The sequence below is a fragment of the Monodelphis domestica genome, chromosome 2 (assembly GCF_027887165.1).
Source record: "Monodelphis domestica isolate mMonDom1 chromosome 2, mMonDom1.pri, whole genome shotgun sequence".
In the NCBI taxonomy this organism is placed as follows: domain Eukaryota; kingdom Metazoa; phylum Chordata; class Mammalia; order Didelphimorphia; family Didelphidae; genus Monodelphis; species Monodelphis domestica.
The window spans coordinates 59,794,371-59,814,970 of record NC_077228.1 but is presented as its reverse complement, the minus strand read 5'-3'; the positions used below and the strand labels follow the sequence as shown (position 1 = coordinate 59,814,970).

General features: G+C 37.5%; 1 protein-coding gene and 1 pseudogene across 2 annotated transcripts in view; one reads left to right on the top strand and one right to left on the bottom strand.

Moving 5' to 3' along the window:
- Positions 1-356: 356 nt before the first annotated feature.
- On the bottom strand, positions 357-456 carry LOC130457729 (U6 spliceosomal RNA; annotated as a pseudogene).
- A 2,825-nt stretch (positions 457-3,281) lies between these two features.
- The window catches only part of TMCO1 (transmembrane and coiled-coil domains 1), a 55,736-nt gene continuing 38,417 nt past the window's right edge, over positions 3,282-20,600 (top strand). The window contains exons 1-3 of one of the 2 annotated variants that reach the window (XM_001370561.5): positions 3,282-3,522; positions 6,929-7,006; positions 14,665-14,724. In XM_001370561.5, the coding sequence (XP_001370598.2) occupies positions 3,453-3,522; positions 6,929-7,006; positions 14,665-14,724 (208 nt within the window). In that variant the 5' untranslated portion in view covers positions 3,282-3,452. Of the gene's footprint in view, positions 3,523-3,578; positions 3,692-6,928; positions 7,007-14,664; positions 14,725-20,600 lie in introns of those variants that run through there. The other variant, XM_056815474.1, reaches the window with a different exon arrangement.

Below are 20,600 nucleotides of genomic sequence, written 5' to 3'. Positions count from 1 at the left end.
AGGTCTCTGGGGAAAAAAAAAAAACCACCTCAAAAGAGGATTTCCCCAATGAGCTGAAGAACTTGGGGTTCTATATACCTTCTGGGAAATAAAGTACAATGACAATTGATTGACTCACAATCAAGACCAGGGCAGGAGCATTCCATCCAGGGGCTGGACACCAGGGAAAGGCCTGGGAGAAACTTCTAAGACAGAGAGTACTTAAGATTTGATTATATCTATTAATTCTATCTAAGCTAAGGTCACTGGGTACTTTAAGGTTTATTGTTCAGTCTAAGACAAAGGTCAGTCTTGGAGTACCACATAGCAAGTTCCCAAGTGACAAAGGCAAATTTGGGGGTTCCATAAAACAAAATTGTCATATGGAATGCTTAACAAATTTTCATGTCATCCTTGCATAGGGACCATGCTAATCTCCTTATGGTTCTAATTTTAGTAAACCTGTTGCAGAAGCAAGCCCTCACAAGTTAAGTAGCATATGCAGCCAAGCACTTTATTCAAAGTCAAAAGACTTGGATCCTAGTGTCATTGGCCTGCAGGGGAGATAGTAGATAGGGGAATATTTGAGATTAGACACATTTTTCCTCACTTCAAACATCCAATTGATGGTCAAGAGAATTTTGGAGTTCCTACTTATTCTTTCTTTCAACTAATTAAAAATAAAAAGTATTTATTAAATACCTGCTATGTGCAAGCACTTTACTAAGCAGGGGAGATACAAATACTTTGAAATGTTTTCCCTAAAATTTAGGGTACACAAATCATGTCTACCTTTCATCTTCTTTTCTAAAACAAATTCTTAGATGGAATGGCCTTCTCCCAAGTTTCACATCATTTCCAATTTAGACACTACTTCCTTATTGTTTTCTGTCTTTTTGAAAGATGAGGTATCACTCAAACAAATTATTAGCTACTCTGCTTTTACCAGAGAAAGAATTCCTGCAGTGTATGCAAAACTGAAATTCCTTATTACTATCAGGTTTGTAAGCCATATTCTTAATTTCTTGTGCAGGTGGTCCATAATATGTATTTATATAACAATATCAGTAGATTGTTAATGGAAGAAACACTGAAGAAAGAAACAGGTCTCAATAATAATGGATCAAGGAGATCAAAGTGGAGAAAAGTGACAAGGCTTGTTCCTGGGAGAATGGTGATACACCATTGCTAAAAATTTAGCAAGCAAGAAGTTGAGAAATGTAGTTTGGGAAAGAAAAAATAACCTTGCTATAATATATTTGAGATGAAGGTGGGTCATCCTGGTGAATATATCCTATTAGAAACTGAAGATTAAGGACTAGGAATCATCTTTTGTATGTTATTTGTTTTGGTATTGATGACCTAATTTTCAAAAGATCCCATTACTGACCCTCCCAGAATGTTAAAACAAAGAACTAAAAAGACAATGATTGATATGACTATGAATTGTTTTTGCCTCTTTCCAAGAATTTAGTCAAAACAACCAAACCTAAGTACCCTTCTAATCACATTAGCTTCTGCCTATTGCATCTAGGCCCAGCCACCTTAAACTCTAGACCAGTGATGGCAAACCTTTTAGAGGGGTTTGGTGATGGAAGCCATGTGTGGAGAGGGGGAGAGGATCAGACCAGTCCCTGTATCCCTCTGGCTTTCTAGTCAGAATTTTGGGGAAGGTAGGCATGTCTCATAGAGAGGGTTCTGAGTGCCCCTTCTGGCATGCATGCCACAGGTTTGCTGGCAGGGCTTTATATTATTAGCTTCATCCCAAACTTTTATGAACCTGGTTTTTGTCCTCTCCCTTTTTTATTTACCTCAGTGAGAAGTCCTATTACTATAGTTCTGTGCTGCTCTCCAGATTATAATTCCAGGGCTATGGCGCTGTGTAGTTTTCTCCATTATAATCTCCTTGCTTAGATTAAAGACCCTCTATTAATAATTACTTTGATAGTTCTTTATTTTTTCAAGGTAACAGTATTAAATGCCCATACAAATAAAAACATGCAGGGTGAACCAGAGATCTTAACACAAAGGCTAATTTAACCTTGTAGCTATCACTGACACTTGGTGGCATGGGACCCATGACTGAAATATGGCTCTTGGTTGTTATAGTTGTTCTGTTCTGCCTACTCTCTGTGGCTCCCTTTGTCCCTATGTACTGGTTCCAAGGCATAAGAGTGGTAAGGGCTAGACATTGAGGGTTAAGGGACTCGCACAAAGACAATCGTCATCCTCCGTTACCAAGAGACTACTACACACTAGGGTCACACAGCTGGGAAGTATCTGAAGTGGATTTGAACTTTCTGATTGCCAGCATAGTGCTCTATCCACTTTACCACCTAAATACCCAAGGTCATAAAGTTCTTGGACTTCGTGTCTTATTCAAAAGAAGCAAAATAAAGTTTTGAAAAAGAGGGAAATGGGGGGTGGAGATTAGCTGCTCTATATGTATAAAAATATAAATAAAAATCATTTGGGTGAAATCAAGTGGGAGGGAAGCAAAAGTGATAACCTACTATAGATAGTATGCTTTCCTAACTTTACACCTGTATTAAGTACAATAACTTCCAATCTGGAATAAATGATACTGCTAAAGCAACATAAGACATCACGCTTTTGAAAAACCTCAGCAATTATTCATTGCCAGTTTAGCAGTTCTTGAACTAAAAATGCATATTTTTTAGTTCAACACCAGCATGTATATATGTTTATATATAAACCCATATACATACACATATTTCAACATAATTGGTTTTCTTTGTAATTATACCTACACCGACATTACTTAAAAACATTCTGACAAGGGGGTCTGTAGACCAGACTGACTAAGGGTCCAAACGCTTCACGATCAGAGGGAGGAGAGACTGGTAGGGAAGTCAAGGAGTCCTGGGTTCTAGCCCCTCTTTCATTAATTCCCAGTTACTTTGCCCGAATGGGCCTCGGTTTCCTCATTTGTAAAGTGACATGATGGATTTCTGCACTCCCTAGATGATACTTTCAGAAGGTAGTTTGGGAATTCCGGAAGCCAGAGTGAATTCCGTGGCGCGAAAGTCAGGGCAAAAAACAGAGCGAGGGGGAGGAGTCACGTCACAAATCACGGAGATGAGAATGAAGAGAGCCTATTGCTTTGCACTCGCACCGGAAACTGTCGAAACTTTCTGAGGCGGAAGTCGTCTGAGATCTCGCGATATATTTCCAACGCCTTGCGGGTGGACGCGAGACACTCTCTTATTGGCTATTTTTCTCGCCAACCTTCCTCATTTTCCACTGCAGCCTCCTTTTCTTCCGTCTCTACGCGTGCTTCCGGCTCCTTGCTCCGGAAGCGGAAGTGAGTTTTCCTGCCTCTCGGAGTGTCTCCGTGTTCGCGCGGGTGGTCGCTGGTGATTGCGCTCCTTCTGCTCTCTTTCCTTAGCTGCCGCAGGTGTTTCCCCGCCCCCTCAGGGGGGGCTTGGAGAGCCGCAGTCGCGCGGCCCAGGATGAGCACCATGTTCGCGGACACCCTCCTCATCGTTTTCATCTCCGTGTGCACGGCGCTGCTGGCCGAGGGTGAGGCCAGGACCGCGGCAGGGGCCGCACTCTGCTCTCTTGAGGGTTCCCTGTCCCAGTCTCGGGGAGCCGAGAGCCCCTGAGCAATTCGGTTCAGTTTAACAAACGGTTTATTAAGCGTCTACTATGTGCACAACACTAACCACCCCTCGTACAGTTTACCTGCACAGTATGTATGAAATGGGGAACGAGGGTCGGACATAAGACTTGGGCTCGACTTCTGCCTCCGACACTTTATACGTGTTTGATCAGGAGCAAGTTACTTAACCTGAGTCTTAATTTCTCATGTCTACATATAAAAAGCAAACTGCTTGTAGTGCTTGCTTACCAGGGAGATAACGTACAAGTTCCTTGCAAACCTTAGAGTTATATTAATGCCATATTTTAATATGTTACATAGTAGGCAAGGAACAAATGCTAATTTGTCGGTTATTGGCAGGTCACTACATGTACACAGATGAGTTTAATACATGTAGGAAGTGATGGATGGCCAAAGACAAAGGTGCTTTAGGAAAATTTGAAGAGGGAAAGGTCTCTTCCAACTGGAGTCAGTGGATAACCAGAAGGAAAGGAACAGGTTTCAAATTTGACTGAAGACGCTTTCCAGCTGTGAGACCCTGAACAAATCACTTAACCCTAATTGCCTGGCCCTTACTATTTTGCCTTGGAACTGATATTTGGTATAAATCTATTCTAAGGCAGAAGGCAAGGGTTTATTTAAATAAACTGGAGGGTGGTGGTGATCAGGAAAGATTTTTGTGGTGAAGGTAATAGCTGAACCTGGAAGAAAGATTAAGGGGAAGTTTCTGCATTTGTGTAGTCATTAATATCAATGCACAGATGATTTCTAACTTAACCTGGCCTGCCCTAGTCTTTATTTCTAATTTTCAACAGGACATTTTCACCCGGATGTCCCTTAATTATGCATCCCCAGGTATGAGTGTGAGGCAAGAGACAATTTCAAATTCTATGAAAGCAAGTAGTCCAGTTTAGGTGTAACTAGGGTGTACAATGGGTATATAAAAGGAGAAATGTGACTCGTGTTCATAATTCATCCAAAGATTTAACTTAATTTTTTTCTTTTTAACATTTTGTTGATTTTTTTTTTTATTTCAGAAATTTGAGAGGTCTCTGCAAAGTAGAAAGATTGAGCAAAACTGGCTATTCAGTGACCTCATTTGAAAGTACATGTAACCTTTCCCATCCATAGCACACCTACCTTAAAATTTCTTTAAAATTAACAGTAATATAGATAAAGATTTATTTCTTTTCCTTCCCTGTAGTCCCCCTCAAAAATTCTTATAACAAATTTGCATAGTCAAGCTAGTCTCTCAGTGACTGTATAAAAATATATATATATATCATTCTACTCCCTAAATCCATACCTTCTCTGTAATGAATAGCTTGTTTCATCATTGGTCCTTTGGAATCATGAATGTCATTGTAATGATCATAGTTTTTACAGCTTTCAGAGTTTGCTTTTATAGTGTTATAGAAATTATTCTGATTCTACCCATTTCATTCTTGATTAGTTTCTTAAAATCCTCAATAATTTTCATTGTTATAATATTGATATATGAATTGTTCTAGTTCTGCTTACTTTACTCTGCCTCGTTTCACATACGTTTTCATATCTTTTTTAAATCATCTATTTCCTCTTAAAGCACAAGGCACTCCATCACATTCTTATAACATAACTTATATTGCCATTCCTCAGTTGATGGGCATCACCTTAGTTTCCATTTTTTGCCAAATAACTATACTCTGAAGTAGTAAAAGTAAAAACAAAAAAAGTAAAAAACAAAAAAAAGTAAAAACAATTTGTTACTGGTTTAAAAATAGACCAATCAATGGAACAGATTAGGTATATAATATACAAAAGCAAATGTATCTAATATTCTGGTATAGTGGTGTCAAACTCAGAAATGGGGGCCACTAAACCATACATACGGGTCTCTATGGAACAAATATTAACTTTAAAAAATAATTTATTAATATCATCTGTGTATTTTTATTTTGTTAAATAATTCCCACTGGCTTTTTAAATCTGGTTTCAGCCACACCTGAGAGTCATGTGCTAAACACCTCTGCTGCACTATTTCATAAGCATAAAGTCCTGACTGCACTATAAAGACTAAAACTCCTGTGAGAATTGGACAGTTTTGTATGGGAGAAATTAGATTGTCATCATTACTTTGCCCCCTTATTCAAAGATAAACTCCAATTAGATATAAAAGTTCAGAAAAACAAAAGGGAGAAACATCGAAAAAATCAGTTCTATAGATAGGAGAAAAGTTAATTATCAAAGAAGGAATAGAGAACCAGAGACAATTATATAGAATTTAAAAGTTTTTGCACTGATATGCAATAATTTTAAGATTAAAGAGGAAACAATTTGAAAGAAAATAATTGCAACAGGTTTCTCTGATAAAAGATCTCATTTCCAAGATGTATAAGGAACTGATGCAAATAAGAATAATGGCTTAAGGACACAAGAGTTCCCAAGGGAAGAAACCCTTTTATAGCTACGTAGAAAAATGCTTCAAATCACTAGCAATCAAAGATGTGAATGAAAGCAACTCCAATTCTATTTCACACCCATCAGAGTGGAAAAGTGACCAAAAAAAGAAACAGACAAATTTTGGAAAAGCTGTGGGGTGAAACAAGACACCATGCACTTTTGAAGGATCTGTGTGAATGAGTACAGACATTCTGTAAGTTACTTGGAACTATACATAAAAAAATACTAGTCTGTGCTTTTGACTTAGCTATGTTGCTGCTAGGCCTATACTCAAAAGAAATTAAAGGAAAAGGTTCTTTATGTACAAAATTATAGCAGCTCTTTTTATGGTGATAAAAATTCATAGAATAAAATTGGTAGGGGAGAAAGTTAAAATGTTATCCCAGAGCCTCACAACTTGTAAATGGGCCTATGCTTAGATCTCAGGACCTGGATTCAGCTCCAGTCCTCTTTCTATTATTAACAATTTTTTAGTTTTTATTTTTATGGGATAGGAAATGGAATTTGTGAATGGTATAGGAGGGTCTTTAGGAACTTTTCCCCTTATTCCCTGATGACTCTTATCTGACTGCAAGCTTAAGAGGTAAAATTTCCCTTTCTTATTTTCTCCTTAGCCAGACTGTTTAGACCTATCATCCATGATTTGGTCTCATATCATGATCTGAAACTCTATAGTGGGTTTCCCGTTTTTTTCATAGGAGAGGGCTAGGACTACAGGTTTTATGAAGTAGGAATGCTATGAATGCTGTGAAGTTTTAAGTTCTCAACTCAATCAATTGATTTTTTTTTTATATTGCAATGTTTTAATCCCACTAGTATGGAACTAAATGGATACTTATGCTGCCATGGTGATTATTTTTAATGTATTATTTTCGATGTTTTTAGGTATAACTTGGGTACTGGTTTACAGGACGGACAAGTATAAGAGATTAAAAGCTGAAGTGGAAAAACAGAGCAAAAAATGTGAGTAATTGTTGCTTACTTGATTTAATGAAAATGTATGAAGTGTCCAGTGAATGTACAATACTATAGTAGCTACTATAATGATGATAAGAAAAAAATTGTTCTATTAACCATTTTCTTGCTGCAGGTTTGACAAATTTAATTTGCATTTAGAAACTAGCTTCCAAATTTAGAAACTTTTTTTTAAACCCTTATCTTCTGTCTTGGAATCAAAACTGTATTAGTTCCAAGGCAGAAGAGCAGAAAGGGCTAGGCAATGGAGGTTAAGTAAGTGTCTGAGGCTAGATTTGAACCTAATACCTCTTGTCTCTAGGCCTGGTTCTCAATCCACTGAGCCACCTAGCTATCCTCCTATGTGAATTTTTGATCTTAGAATAAAATATTTTAAAAACTGGGTAAAGTTGGCATGTTAGCATAAATGTACTTACAGTTTAGTGCTTCTCACCTTGAATCCAGGATATAGATTAGGACACCTCATGATCTCAATCTCAGAGGAAAGTTTTGTGCCTCTCAAAGAAGAAACTCGATACATTGTGAATAGCAGGCCTATACTGAGATGTTGATATTACATGGATACCAATGTATCCATTCTCTGAGTTGTATCTCACTCACTGTATGACCAGCCTTTCACTGTTTCTGGCCAGACATATTTTTTATGAAATCCTTCATATCATTTTTCTTGCAAAATTGCCTCTTTAGTAATGGGTTGAGGTGCTTCTTCATTGTTCAATCCTATAATTCATCAAACACTTTGATATTCCCACGTCTTTTTCATCTGAATGATTGTGTAGTCATGCCTACTTAAAATTTTTTTAAAAATTTTTTCTAGATTACATCAATAACATTTTAAATATTTGTTTTCTGACATTTTTCAGTTCAAGTTGTCTATCCTTCCCCATTCCCCAAGAATTCAGGTAATATTATATAAGTTGTACATGTATTACCATACAATACATTTTTCCATGTTCGTCATGTTGTGAAACAAGACACAAATTGCTTAATTGTCTATTTAAAGTGTTGAGAAGAACAAGGTTAGGAACATAATCCTGTGGTATTTTACTAGAAATTTCCCTCCAGGGTGATGTCAGTCCACTTGTTATCACTCCTTGGGTCATGTCACTTACCTTGTCCAGAGTCCATTGCACTATCATCTATTTCATATTTCTCTAGCTTATCTGTGAGGATATTGTGAAGGTCTGGCAAATGCCTTGCAGAAATCAAATTAGATCACATTTGTGACATTTTCCTAGTCTACTGCTTTATAAAATCTCTCCCCCAAAATGAGGTGAGTCTGCCTTATTCTTTTTTGGTTAATTTAGCCTTTTTTTGGACACCTGTTGCTTTTACATCACATTCATTTTCAATTGTATCCCTTCCCTCACCCATTCTGGCAAACCATCCCTTGTAATAAAATTTAAAAACAGAAGAGGAACAATAGTTAAACAAACTAATGAACCAATGGCTTTCATCTTGGTCTGGCTATACATGCATTAATTCACACTCATAGGCCCTCCCCTACAATGAAAGGAGGAAATTGGTATTTTATCAGCTCCTCTGGGGTAGCAAGGTGGCACAGTGAGCTCTGGGTCTGGAGTCAGGGAAACCTTGATTCATATTTAGCTTCAGACACTAGTTGTGGGAAATTGGGAGAGTCACTTTACCTTTGTTTCCTTATCTGTAAAATGAGGCTAATAATAGCACCTACCTTACAGTGTAAACATTATATATGTTATATAAATGTTAGTTATTATTATCTTCTCTGAAGCCAAGTCTGGTTATTGTCATTAGATAGCATTCTTTTTTGTTTGCTTTTGTTCCATTTCCATTGTAATCGTTATGTGTTTTACTGTCCTTGTTTCTACTTAATTCACTTTGTGTTAGTTTATTTAAGTCTCCATTGTGTCTCTGAATTCATCTTTGTCTTCTTATAGCATAGTAATATTCCATTATGTCCACATAAAACAAAGTATCCTTTATTCTTACCAAATTTGTATTGGCTATCACGATTATGACTTTTCTTTCTAGATACTTGTAAATCAGCTCTTTTATAATGAATACTAAAATTGAATAGTGTATGAGATTATAAAGTTAAGTCCCCAGTCTATAGAGAGTGGGAAATCCACCTGCCCTGCTTTGAAAGAAGGACCATATTTTGCCAGATCTAGTTCTGCTTTTACAATTCCTCTAGCTCCTCTTCTGCCTGATCTGAGCAGTGGTATTCAGAACTGCTTCTAGTTTATTGGGGTTGAGGTTATGCAAGCTTGGTCACTTAAACTTATTGAGAATAGCTAGCTTTATTTTTGTTGTTGTTGTTGTTTATGTATTTATTTTTATTTTTATTTTTTAAGTTTTTTTTTTTATTTTATTTTTTAAATTTTTATTTGGTCATTTCCAAACATTATTCATTGGAAACAAAGATCATTTTCTTTTCTTCCCCCCACCTCTCCCATAGCCCACTCGCAATTCCACTGGGTATCACATGTGTTCTTTTTTTTTTTTTAATATATTTTATTTGATCATTTCCAAGCATTATTCGTTAAAGACATAGATCATTTTCTTTTCCTCCCCCCCAACCCCCCATAGCCGAAGCGTAAGTCCACTGGGCATTACATGTTTTCTTGATTTGAACCCATTGCTTTGTTGATAGTATTTGCATTAGAGTGTTCATTTAGAGTCTATCCTCTGACATGTCCCCTCAACCTCTGTATTCAGGCAGTTGCTTTTTCTCGGTGTTTCCACTCCCATAGTTTATCCTTTGCTTATGAATGGTGTTTTTTTCTCCTGGATCCCTGCAAGTTGTTCAGGGACATTACACCGCCACTAATGGAGAAGTCCATTATGTTCGATTATACCACAGTGTATTAGTCTCTGTATACAATGTTCTCCTGGTTCTGCTCCTCTCGCTCTGCATCACTTCCTGGAGGTTGTTCCAGTCTCCATGGAACTTCTCCACTTTATTATTCCTTTTAGCACAATAGTATTCCATCACCAACATATACCACAGTTTGTTCAGCCATTCCCCAATTGATGGGCATCCCCTCGTTTTCCAGTTTTGGGCCACCACAAAGAGCACAGCTATGAATATTTTTGTACAAGTCTTTGTGTCCATTATCTCTTTGGGGTACAGACCCAGCAGTATCACATGTGTTCTTGATTCAAACCCATTTCCATGTTGTTGGTATTTGCATTAGAGTGTTCATTTAGAGTCTCTCCTCAGTCATATCCCCTCCACCCCTGTAGTCAAGCAGTTGCTTTTCATCGGTGTTTTTACTCCCACAGTTTATCTTCTGCTTGTGGATAGTGTTTTTTAGATCCCTGCAGATTGTTCAGGGACATTGCATTGCCACTAATGGAGAAGTCCATTACCTTCGATTGTACCACAGTGTATCAGTCTCTGTGTACAATGTTTTCCTGGTTCTGTTCCTTTTGCTCTGCATCACTTCCTGGAGGTTGTTCCAGTCTCCATGGAATTCCTCCACTTTATTATTCCTTTGAGCACAATAGTATTCCATCACCAACATACACCACAATTTGTTCAGCCATTCCCCAATTGAAGGGCATCCCCTCATTTTCCAATTTTTGGCCACCACAAAAAGTGTAGCTATGAATATTCTTGTACAAGTCTTTTTCCTTATTATCTCTTTGGGGTACAAACCCAGCAGTGCTATGGCTGGATCAAAGGGCAGACAGACAGTCTTTTATCACCCTTTGGGCATAGTTCCAAATTGCCCTCCAGAATGGTTGGATTAATTCACAACTCCACTAGCAATGAATTAGTGTCCCGAATAGCTAGCTTTAAAAGAAAAAAATTGTTCCTAATCTTGTTTTAAGAGAATAAATGGGCAAAATTCTCTGTATTTTAGTAGATGATTATGAATTAATAGTGGTGTTATAATAGACATCATTATTGTTGCTCTGTTGTTTTTATAAAACCAGTTCCTGGTTTTTGTTAATTTGTTAGTTCAGTGATCTCTCCTTTGGTTTTTTAAGAATTTCATTTTTGTGTTTAAATCAGTATTCCTAATTTGTTCTTTTTCTAGTTTTTTTAGGTATATGCCCATTGAGCTTTTCTTTCATTTTTTGACGTATGCATTAAAGGCTTTAAATCTTTCCCTAAGTACGCCTTTTGGAAAGTCTCATTGTCATAATTTTCTTTAATAAAATAATCAATTGTTTCTTTGATTTGTTCTTTGCTCTGCTCATTCTTTAGGATTTGATTATTTAGTTTACAATTAATTTTTAATCTATCCTTCCATAGGCCTTTCTTAAATATAATTTATATCTGTTATGGTCTCTTTTCCATTTGGAGAATTCTGTTGTTTTATTTTGTTTGTTTGTTTGTTTGTTTTTAAACCCTTACCTTCCGTCTTGGAATCAATACTGTGTATTGGTTCCAAGGCAATAGAGTGATAAGGGCTAGGCAATGGGGGTTAAGTGACTTGCCCAGGATCACACAACTGGGAAGTGTCTGAGGCCAGATTTGAACCTAGGACCTCCCATCTCTAGGCCTGGCTCTCAATCCACTGAGCTACCCAGCTGCCCCTGATAGTTCTGTTTTTTAAATATGTTGTTTTCTTGAATATTTTTTGTGCCTCCCCCCCCCCCCCAAGTTGTTAATTGTGTTTTCATTATTTTCTTCCTTTGCTTTCATATCTTTACCTGGTTTTTCTTCTATTGCACTTATTTGATTTTGAAAATAATTTTTTAGTTCTTCCAGGAATTCTTGTTGGATTTGTGTCCAGTTCATTCCTTCCACCCCATCCCCTACCCCTTTGAGGTTTTTTACTTGAAACTCTTTTTGACTTCATTGTCTTCTGAGTTTGTGTCTTGATCTTCCCTGTTGCCTTTGTAATGTTTTGTAAGGAATATTGTTGGGTTTTGACTCAAAATGAGAGCTATAAAAGTGATATTATGGTTGCCAATTATAAAATATTATCCATTAAGTCAAAATGACTATGAATAGTTTTTATTTACAATGAGGTAGAAAAAGTGAAAGTGGGAAGTGTAGGAAAGAAATAGAGCCTTAATAAGACTACTAGCCTTAAGTTCTTCTCTGTGAAATCTGGCTCAGTCCTTGGCAAGGGCTTCCTCAAGTCTCGATCTCCACGTGAAAGTCTGGTAATCTCCAGCAAGCCAACTCAGAATCCCATGAAAGAGTCTCTCCAAAGCCAATGCAGAATCTCTGGAACCAGTCTCTCCACAAGCCAAGGGAGGAATCTCCAGAACCAGTCTCTCCAAACACCAGGAAGGGAATGGTCTCCGAGGCCATGTTGGTTTCTTTTTACATTCCTTTTTCCACGTCATTTTCTGTTTCTCTCCGTCTTCAGAAACCAATTGCAGTTTTTCAATTTTCCTAGGACTGCCCAAGTAGGGGCAGTGTTTTTGGCCTTTGGGGTGTGTGAGCTCTCTTACCTAATGGTTAAGTGGAGTATTAAGTACAAGTACTTTAAGTTTGTGTTTTAAAAATTTGTACCCTGGGGACTTCATTTCCCAACATTCTTTACCCTTCCTGGGGTTCCCTTGTCTTGCATTGTGCTCTGGCATGGGTTTGTTAATAAATTTGCTGAAACTCATGTTGTGGGGCTTTTTTTCCTTTGGCTTAAGTGAGGCAGGCTTGTGGGTCTCTGGCTCTTTGCTCTGCTCACTCAGCTAAAGTAACTCTCACTTTGTTATTATTAAATCCTATAAATTTAAATACCTGGAGTATTCATTTATTTTTAGTCTTAAGTTCTTGATTTGATTAGCTAAAAATAGACAATGGGAGAGTTAATTCTATCTTCACAGTTTTGTGGTCAGGTTCTTTTCATGTTGTATGCTTATTTTTCTTTTCTTTCTTGATTTAAAACTTTGTTAATGTTGGATTCTGTTCTTGGCACTATCTCAAGCTACATTTTTTTTCCCATTGCTGTGTTTTCAGAACTATTTCTAGGGCTTGAGAAATTTTCAGTGATTCTAAGGTGGTGTGATCAAAAGAGAAGTATGATCATTACTTCCCTGGTTTAGTAAATTCTATTTTAGACATGTTAAGTTTAAGGTGCCTACAGGGCAGATATATTTATATATATATGTAGATACATAGAGATGTTCAGTAGGTAATTGGTAATATCAGACTTGTATTTTTAATTGAATTGACTATATGTGCAAATGTATGAGGGTTGGAAAAAGTAGTTGGTAGACAAGTTAGGCAGAGAATATGATGTGAATGGAATGGAGTAGGATATATATATATATATATATATATAGTTTCTGTTATGACTAAATTTATCTAGAGAGACCAATTTGAGGTCAAGGACATATGTTTATTGGTTATATCAGGTTTATTGGGTAGGCCAGCATCATAACTGATAAAGTAATATGGATCTCCATGGCTTTTATGACTAGGGACTACCCAAGCTGGGTCAGGCAGCTTAACAAATAGATTTTTAGGAACTCATTATTTAGCCTCTCACTTTAACATCCTAAGACATCTTTAATTAGTGATAGCTAATTAAGAGATGGTTCATCACCCTATCCACCCTTCCCCATCCCAATAGGTAGACAGATATCTGTCTTATGGGGAAAAGAACCTTTGTTCTCTTCATTTTTTAACCAAATTCTGTTAAGACATTTCTCAAAATTCCCAAAGAAAATGGAAAAAACAGCAAGCTGAATGGTATCTTTGACCCAGATCACAGACACAAGACTACCCAGTAATTTTTCTTAATATACAGGAAAAATACAGTCTATAAAAAATACAGTTTGAATCTGATTATGGAGGCCCTTAAATAACAAGGAATTTTTAACTTATCCTTTAGGCAATTCAGAGAATAGGGGTGGTCATATCTGTTACAAGTAGACCTGTATTGTTCATCTGACACAGGAGGCAGAATTTTAGTTAGATTTTTGGCCTGACTCTAAATTTATTGCTCTTTCCAATTACCACAGTAGACCACAATTCCTCTTATTAGCCTACACCAGTGATGGTGGACCTTTTATAGACCAAGTACTGGTCCCTGCCCCCAACCCCAGACCAAGTGCTATGCCTCCCCTTCCCCAGACTGGATGCCCTGCCTTCCTCTTACCTCACACAGGAGGGAGAAAGCACTCCCATTGGGCTGCTGGGAGGAAGGATGAGTGAAGTGAGTAATGTCTTTAGTGAATATAGAGAGGAGGAGGGGAGTGGCCTGAGTACTCTGCTCCCCTCTAGCTCTGCTGCCTGTGAGCAGCCTACCTTATCTCCTTTGTGCTCTTATTGGGCTGCTGGGCAGAGGGTTGGGGGATGTGAAAAAATGTCATCAGGCACAGTGGAGAGTGGGAGGGGAACAGCTCTGCCTGAGTCCCTCTGTGTTTATAGTAACGGTTGGGGAAAGGGGTTGCTATCTCTGGCACCTGTGCCATAGGTTTGCAATCACTACTGTAGACAGTTAATCTGAAAATTATCACAATACTTGGGCTATGATTATAATCACTTCTGTGAAGATATTATTAAATTTCTAGCACTTTTTTTGTGGACTTATTTCCATTCTTAGAAAATTATTAAATGTCTAGTGGTTGGAAAACTGACTTAACCCTTGGATGTAACTGAAGTCATTAGATAGTGGTTATTAAAAGTTTACTTCAGTATCATAGAATGGCTTTTGTTTTTTGTGTCTTAACTTCTGTTGCTTTGTTGATTACAGTGGAAAAGAAGAAGGAAACAATAACAGAATCAGCTGGTCGTCAGCAAAAGAAGAAAATAGGTAAGATTAGACTATGGTCTGTGCACAGTAAATTCTTAGGAAATTAAAATGGAGGGAAGATGGATAAATAGAATTGCTCCCTTATTGTTCTTACTTTTGAAGTTTAAAATCTTAAAGAAGGAAAGATGCTAGTTTTGGTTTTTGGATATGGTTGGAGATTCTTGTAAGATTACTTCTGGTATATTTTATTCATATTTGAGATGATTAGCCAGTTCTTATTTGGTTATCCTGAAATACTAATTTCCACTCTCTGAAATCCTTTGCTGATGATGGGATTAAACCATAGATGAATACTTTCTTGGAGATTTCATCTTGTCTCACAAATGGTATTGTCCTCTTTGCTACTGTATCCCCAATTCAGCCATAGCAATTTGCTTTGATTGTCTTATTTAGAACAAGGTCCCTAATATTTAATGTGGGAGTCTTTTTCTGATGATGTAGTTTTGATTTGCCTATAATATGATACTTGGAGTGGGGCTGGTTAGTGGTAAGAGAAGCTGGATTTGCTTGACTATTGCTAACAGTGCAAGTCACTCCCTGCTTTGAGTTGAGATCTTGGAGATGGACTTGATGAAACTGAAATTGGCAAGTGGCTCTCAATGGGTCTATTGGGGATATGTTTTTAGAGGTTAAGATGTAGGGCAGTTTAAACAACTATAAAGAATGGTTAATTGGGGGTAGTTAGGTAGCATAATGAATCATCAGGCTGGCAGTTGAGAGTACTCAAGTTCCAATCTAGCCTCAGATACTTCCTACCTGTGTGGCTCTGGGCAAGTTACTTACCCCTTACCATACTGTTCTTTTGGAATTTTGGGGCTTTTGTGCTTCTGTGCAGTTTGCCATCTCTATCTGAGTGGGGAGGATTAGCTTTTCTTATCTCTGTCTGGCCTTCAGAGGTTTTAGCCCTAGGCAGATTGTCTGTTCTATGCAGTTGTTATTCTGTCTTCCCGGGGAGCCAGGAATTGCTGGTGTGTCCCTGTCACTGCCCTCCTCTCCTCGGCACCCTCCTGATGCTTCTCCTTACTTCCACGTTCTGAGCTTAGCTTGGCCCTTGTTCCTGTGCCTTAGCCGGTCAGCTGCAGCACTCTGCGGGGGGAGGGGCTGAGGCTTCCTGGAGCTCCGAGGGCTCCTAATGAGATTAGCTTTCCCTGGGTTGAATTTAGTATGCCTTGAGGCAGGGACTTTTTTCGGGAGACTCCAATAGAAGGATCCAGCCAGGGGGTTACAAGCTCCCCCCTCTCTCTCTGTTTCCCTGCTGTCTGGGTGCCCCCTCGACTGGGTCAGGTTGTTTTCAGGATGTGGCCTTCAGAATAGCCGACTCCCGAGGCCCTTTTGCCAGCCCTGAAGTTTGCTGTTGTTCCAGATGACCCTGCTCTCTGAGGGGGAGGGGCCACGGCTTCCCAGAGCTCTGAGAGCTCCTCCCAGGGGGTTAAGAGCTCCCCTGTCTCTCTCTGTTTCCCTGCTGTCTGGGTGCCCCCTCAACTGGGTCAGGTTGTTTTCAGGAATCGGCCTTCAGAATAGCAGGCCGTGGGGCTCTGAGGTTGCCTATGCTGCCTCAGACTCGGCGCTCTGGGTTGAGGGGGATGGGTCCTAGGACCATCCTTCTGCCTACCCCTTAGGTCTGAGTGGTCTCAGGTTCTGGCTTTTGTGGGGGGGGGGTACCTTTTGATTCAGGTCCAGGTCCAGGAGGAGGACTCCCGGGGTCTATGTTGTTGATCGTTTTGAATTTCGGTGCCCTAGGAGCATTCGGTTTGAGATCGGTAAGGAAGGGTTTCAGGAGATCTGGACTTTAGCTTTCTCTAAGCCGCCATCTTGACCGGAAGTTGACCATACTGTTCTTGGAACTAATATAGAGTATTGATTCAGAGATGGAAGGGAAGGGTTGTTTTTTAAGCTAATCAGTTTTTTTATTTTAATTTTTAGATTTTTATTTTCCCAATTACATGTGATAATTTTTAGCTTATTTTATGAAATTATAAGATTCAAAATGTATCCTTCTCTTTCCTCCTTTAATCAATATTTTAAAGGGTAGTATGTAATAAGGGATAACTTTAAAGCTCCTAGTCCAAGTGAAAGCTCATGCTTTGTTTATAATTTCAAAATCTACTCTGCCAGAATTTGATTTCAAATCTACTCTTTTGTCTTGTCTCTTGTATCCTTTGTGTAAAGCCATGTAATTTAATGGTAAACTGCATACTATTGTAAAATGGAGATTTGAACCCTAGACTTCAATCCCCAGAAATTCTTGTTATTTCCCAGAATTCCCTATAATCTCACCTGAGTCTCCACCTGGGCTAGATCACAAGGAGTATTTAACTGGCTCTCTGCCTCACACACGGCTCTACCTCCACTGCCATTGCAAGATGTAGTAAGTAAGCTGTGAATGGGCTAATCGCCCTAGGCACGTGGTTTATTATTTTGTATCCTTGATTTCTAATAATCTTTAACAAACCTCATAAAATATAATTCTATTATTAGAGACTAATTTAATTTTTACACTATATATATATCAATATCAATATATCAATATATATATCAATATATATATATATATATATATTGGGGGAAAGGTTTTAATTATAGATTCAGTGATAGATCAAATATATCATTCTGTGACCAGCCTTGCTAAGTTCTGAAAGACTTGGCTACTAGGGATGTTTTTTTAATTTTGTGGTTATATGATTCATATCCTCATAAAGATAGATATGTTATGAAGATATATTATGAAGAAAGACTTCATAAAGATCACTGTCCAAAGGGTAGAAGATGAATCAGTGGAAGGAATACCCACTACAATATTTCTAACTAATTTGGATTAGCCATAGGCTTTTCTCTTTTAAGAAAACATACTTAAATCAGTCAGTCTACAAATCTAAGCATTGGGGATATAAAAATGGCAGAAGACAATTCCTGTTCTCAGTTGTCTAACAGGGAAACACATTGGAACCACCATGTACAAACACTGTATTTCCCAGATAATTGGGGATAATCAATAGAGGGAAGGCACCAGAATTAAGAGGGGTTGAGAATGACTTCTTATAGAAGATGGGGTTTTAGCTGGGACTTGGAAGTGATCCAAAGAAGCTAGGAGGTGGAGATACTGACAACTTAACACATGGGATCTGATGGGGTTCACACAAAAAAAGAGATAAAGACTGAGCAACTCCAAGAGTTACCCTCTTTCCCTTTCCAGTAGAGGTTGGTGCTGGAAGAGACTAAAAAGGAACAGTCCCATAAGTAAGAAGAGAACCAAGGAAGAATTGTGTCATGAGAAGACATTGAGAATTTAGTGGGCTTGAGGAAAGTTTCTTTTAGAAGGAAGTCAGGTCTAGAAACAGATGAATTGGAGAGAATTTTGTCAGTGAGGGACAAATTTGCAAAAGTGCCTAAAATAAAGACCCGATGGACTTTGAATGCAAATTGAGAGGTTTCTTTCCTTTTCTTTCTTTGTTTATTTCTCTCTCTCTCTCTCTTTTTTCTTCTGATTTTCTACACTTTACATAGTGATTAATGGCTTTTGCATGATTTCCTTTGTATAATGGGCCTTGTATTTCTTTTTCAGTGGATAGGAGAGGAGTTTGAAGGAGTACTAGTTTCTCTGATGGGTCTTGTAAACATACCAGCTATGAAATTACAATAATTTGAGGATAAGAGGAAAAGAGAACAAAATCAATAATTGCTAGGCACATTGACAAAAAGCCAGTTGGGGGCAGTCCCTTTTGGCATAAGAGTATACATACAAAACAAATGCATCCAACCCCACACAGTTCAAATCAGCACATCCCAAGGTTCACTCTGGATCTTCTGGTGTCGCTGTGTGGACTGTGGAGGCATCTTCATAGTGTCTTCTCCAAACAGTTCACTTTCTGGATTCAGAGAGGTATCATGTTTCTTAACCTAAAATTACTCTCAAAAGGAATTTAGACTTTGCAATTTAAAATAATAATAATTATACATTTCCCCCTGAAGAGGGTGATTGAAAAACACAGGGATCACTTAGGGATGCATGGCTGAGTTATGAGGTATATGAATCAATTGGCAAGAGAAATAAAAAACATTAAAAAAATCCAAATAAAAAAAGATAATTTCTGGATGAAATATAGACTATCAAAATCTTATGTATAAAAATTCTAAGTAATGAAAAAATAAATCTATAACAGGTCCTTGAATCAGGGTCCAATTAAAATGATATAAGCAATTAAGCATTTACCCAGTCAGTAGCCAGCACTACAGAAAGTTTGCCACACTATGAAAGACAGAATAGGGACTAGATTTTTAGGAGCCAGGTAAGAGCCAAATTTGAGATACTTGGTAGAATGTGGAACAAGAAAGACCTGCCTTTAACACCTGTTAAACAGCCGTAACCTCGAACCCCAAATATGTTCAAGTCCTCTTGTCATGGCTCAAAATTTTCATTACCCCATCAGGATTGATTGGTCTCTTTGACCTTGTGCTCAATTGGCACTATGCAGTTTAGCTTTGTGCTTCTTTGGCACTATGCAATGGATGGCACTTTTTGTATTCTCTTGTCCTGGAATCAGACAGAATCATTAAGCAAAGTCCCATAATTTTTTTTAAACAATTAATGGCATCATTTTTTATAGTCTAAAGCTTTTTGGGTATGCATTGACATTATAGCAAACGTATTTTAAACTTACATTACTGCAAAATAAAAAAAATTAAAATCTTAATACTGGTGACATGTGCTTCAAATATAAAAAGAAAAAATAAAAAACTGAAATAGTATATTGCACATGCAAGAAAAATATAATAATAAAAGAGTTTAAGAAATAAAAAAGACATAGCTTTTAATTATTGACACACTGTGTCAGCTAAGAAAATGTAAAATACAAAAGTTTCTCACCAAAAATGAGATCCATTTCCTCTTAATACCTGGCCATGATCCACTGTGAGTACAAGCAAATGAATTTCACAAAGTAACAGTTTTTTACAAAGAACAGTAGTACAGCATGTAATGCACATTCAAAAGGTATCAATATCCCCAAAATTCACAATAGCCCAGTTAATTACAATAACAAACAAACCCACTATCATATTTCATATAAGTTGCTGTATGACAAAAAAAACCCCTATGAATTTATGGATATTTGTCACAATTTTTACAGATGTAGCAAATCTTTCAACCTTGGCAAATAAATTTTTAAACAAAGTAAAGCTTATTTGGGTCTAGAACATCACCAAGAAATCTAGATTGTTCTGGTAGAAGTAAAGTGAGCTGAAGAGTTATAAATGAGAGATGCTCCCTTTTTTGGAGCCATCCAGGGGTACCATGCCCTGGGATTAACTTCCCAGCTCCTTTGGTATGAGACTGTGATGTCCCATCCATTCACATTTTTATAAATGTGGGAGTGGGAGGTGGGGATTATAATTGTATTTGACTTCAGCTACTAAAATGAACCTTACCTCCTGTTAGAGGCAGGCAAAATAATTAGTTGTTGAAAAAAACATCTAAAAATCACGTCTAAAGACCTCTTAAAATCAGTTTGAGATATTTAGCTCATTAGATTTTCCAAAGGTTGTTATACAATTTTAACCAGTTTTGATGAAGTCCATCCATCCTCTATGTGACAATTAACAAAGTCAAAATAGAAAAAAGGCTGTTTTTATATATGGGCTTATTCAATAATGTTTGTTCAGTATAATTATAGGGAAAAAGCAACAGAATATAACAGTAGTTAAAACCCATTACATTAAAATGATTCAGCGTAACAGAATAGTATTGAATACATTAATATATGAACTTAAAACCAACAAAATTAAATCTTAAACAAAACAATCAGCAAAATGCAATAAAATACAAAGATTTCTATAAAACATTGGAGTCTGAAATCTTAAAAATATAACCTCCAGTCTCT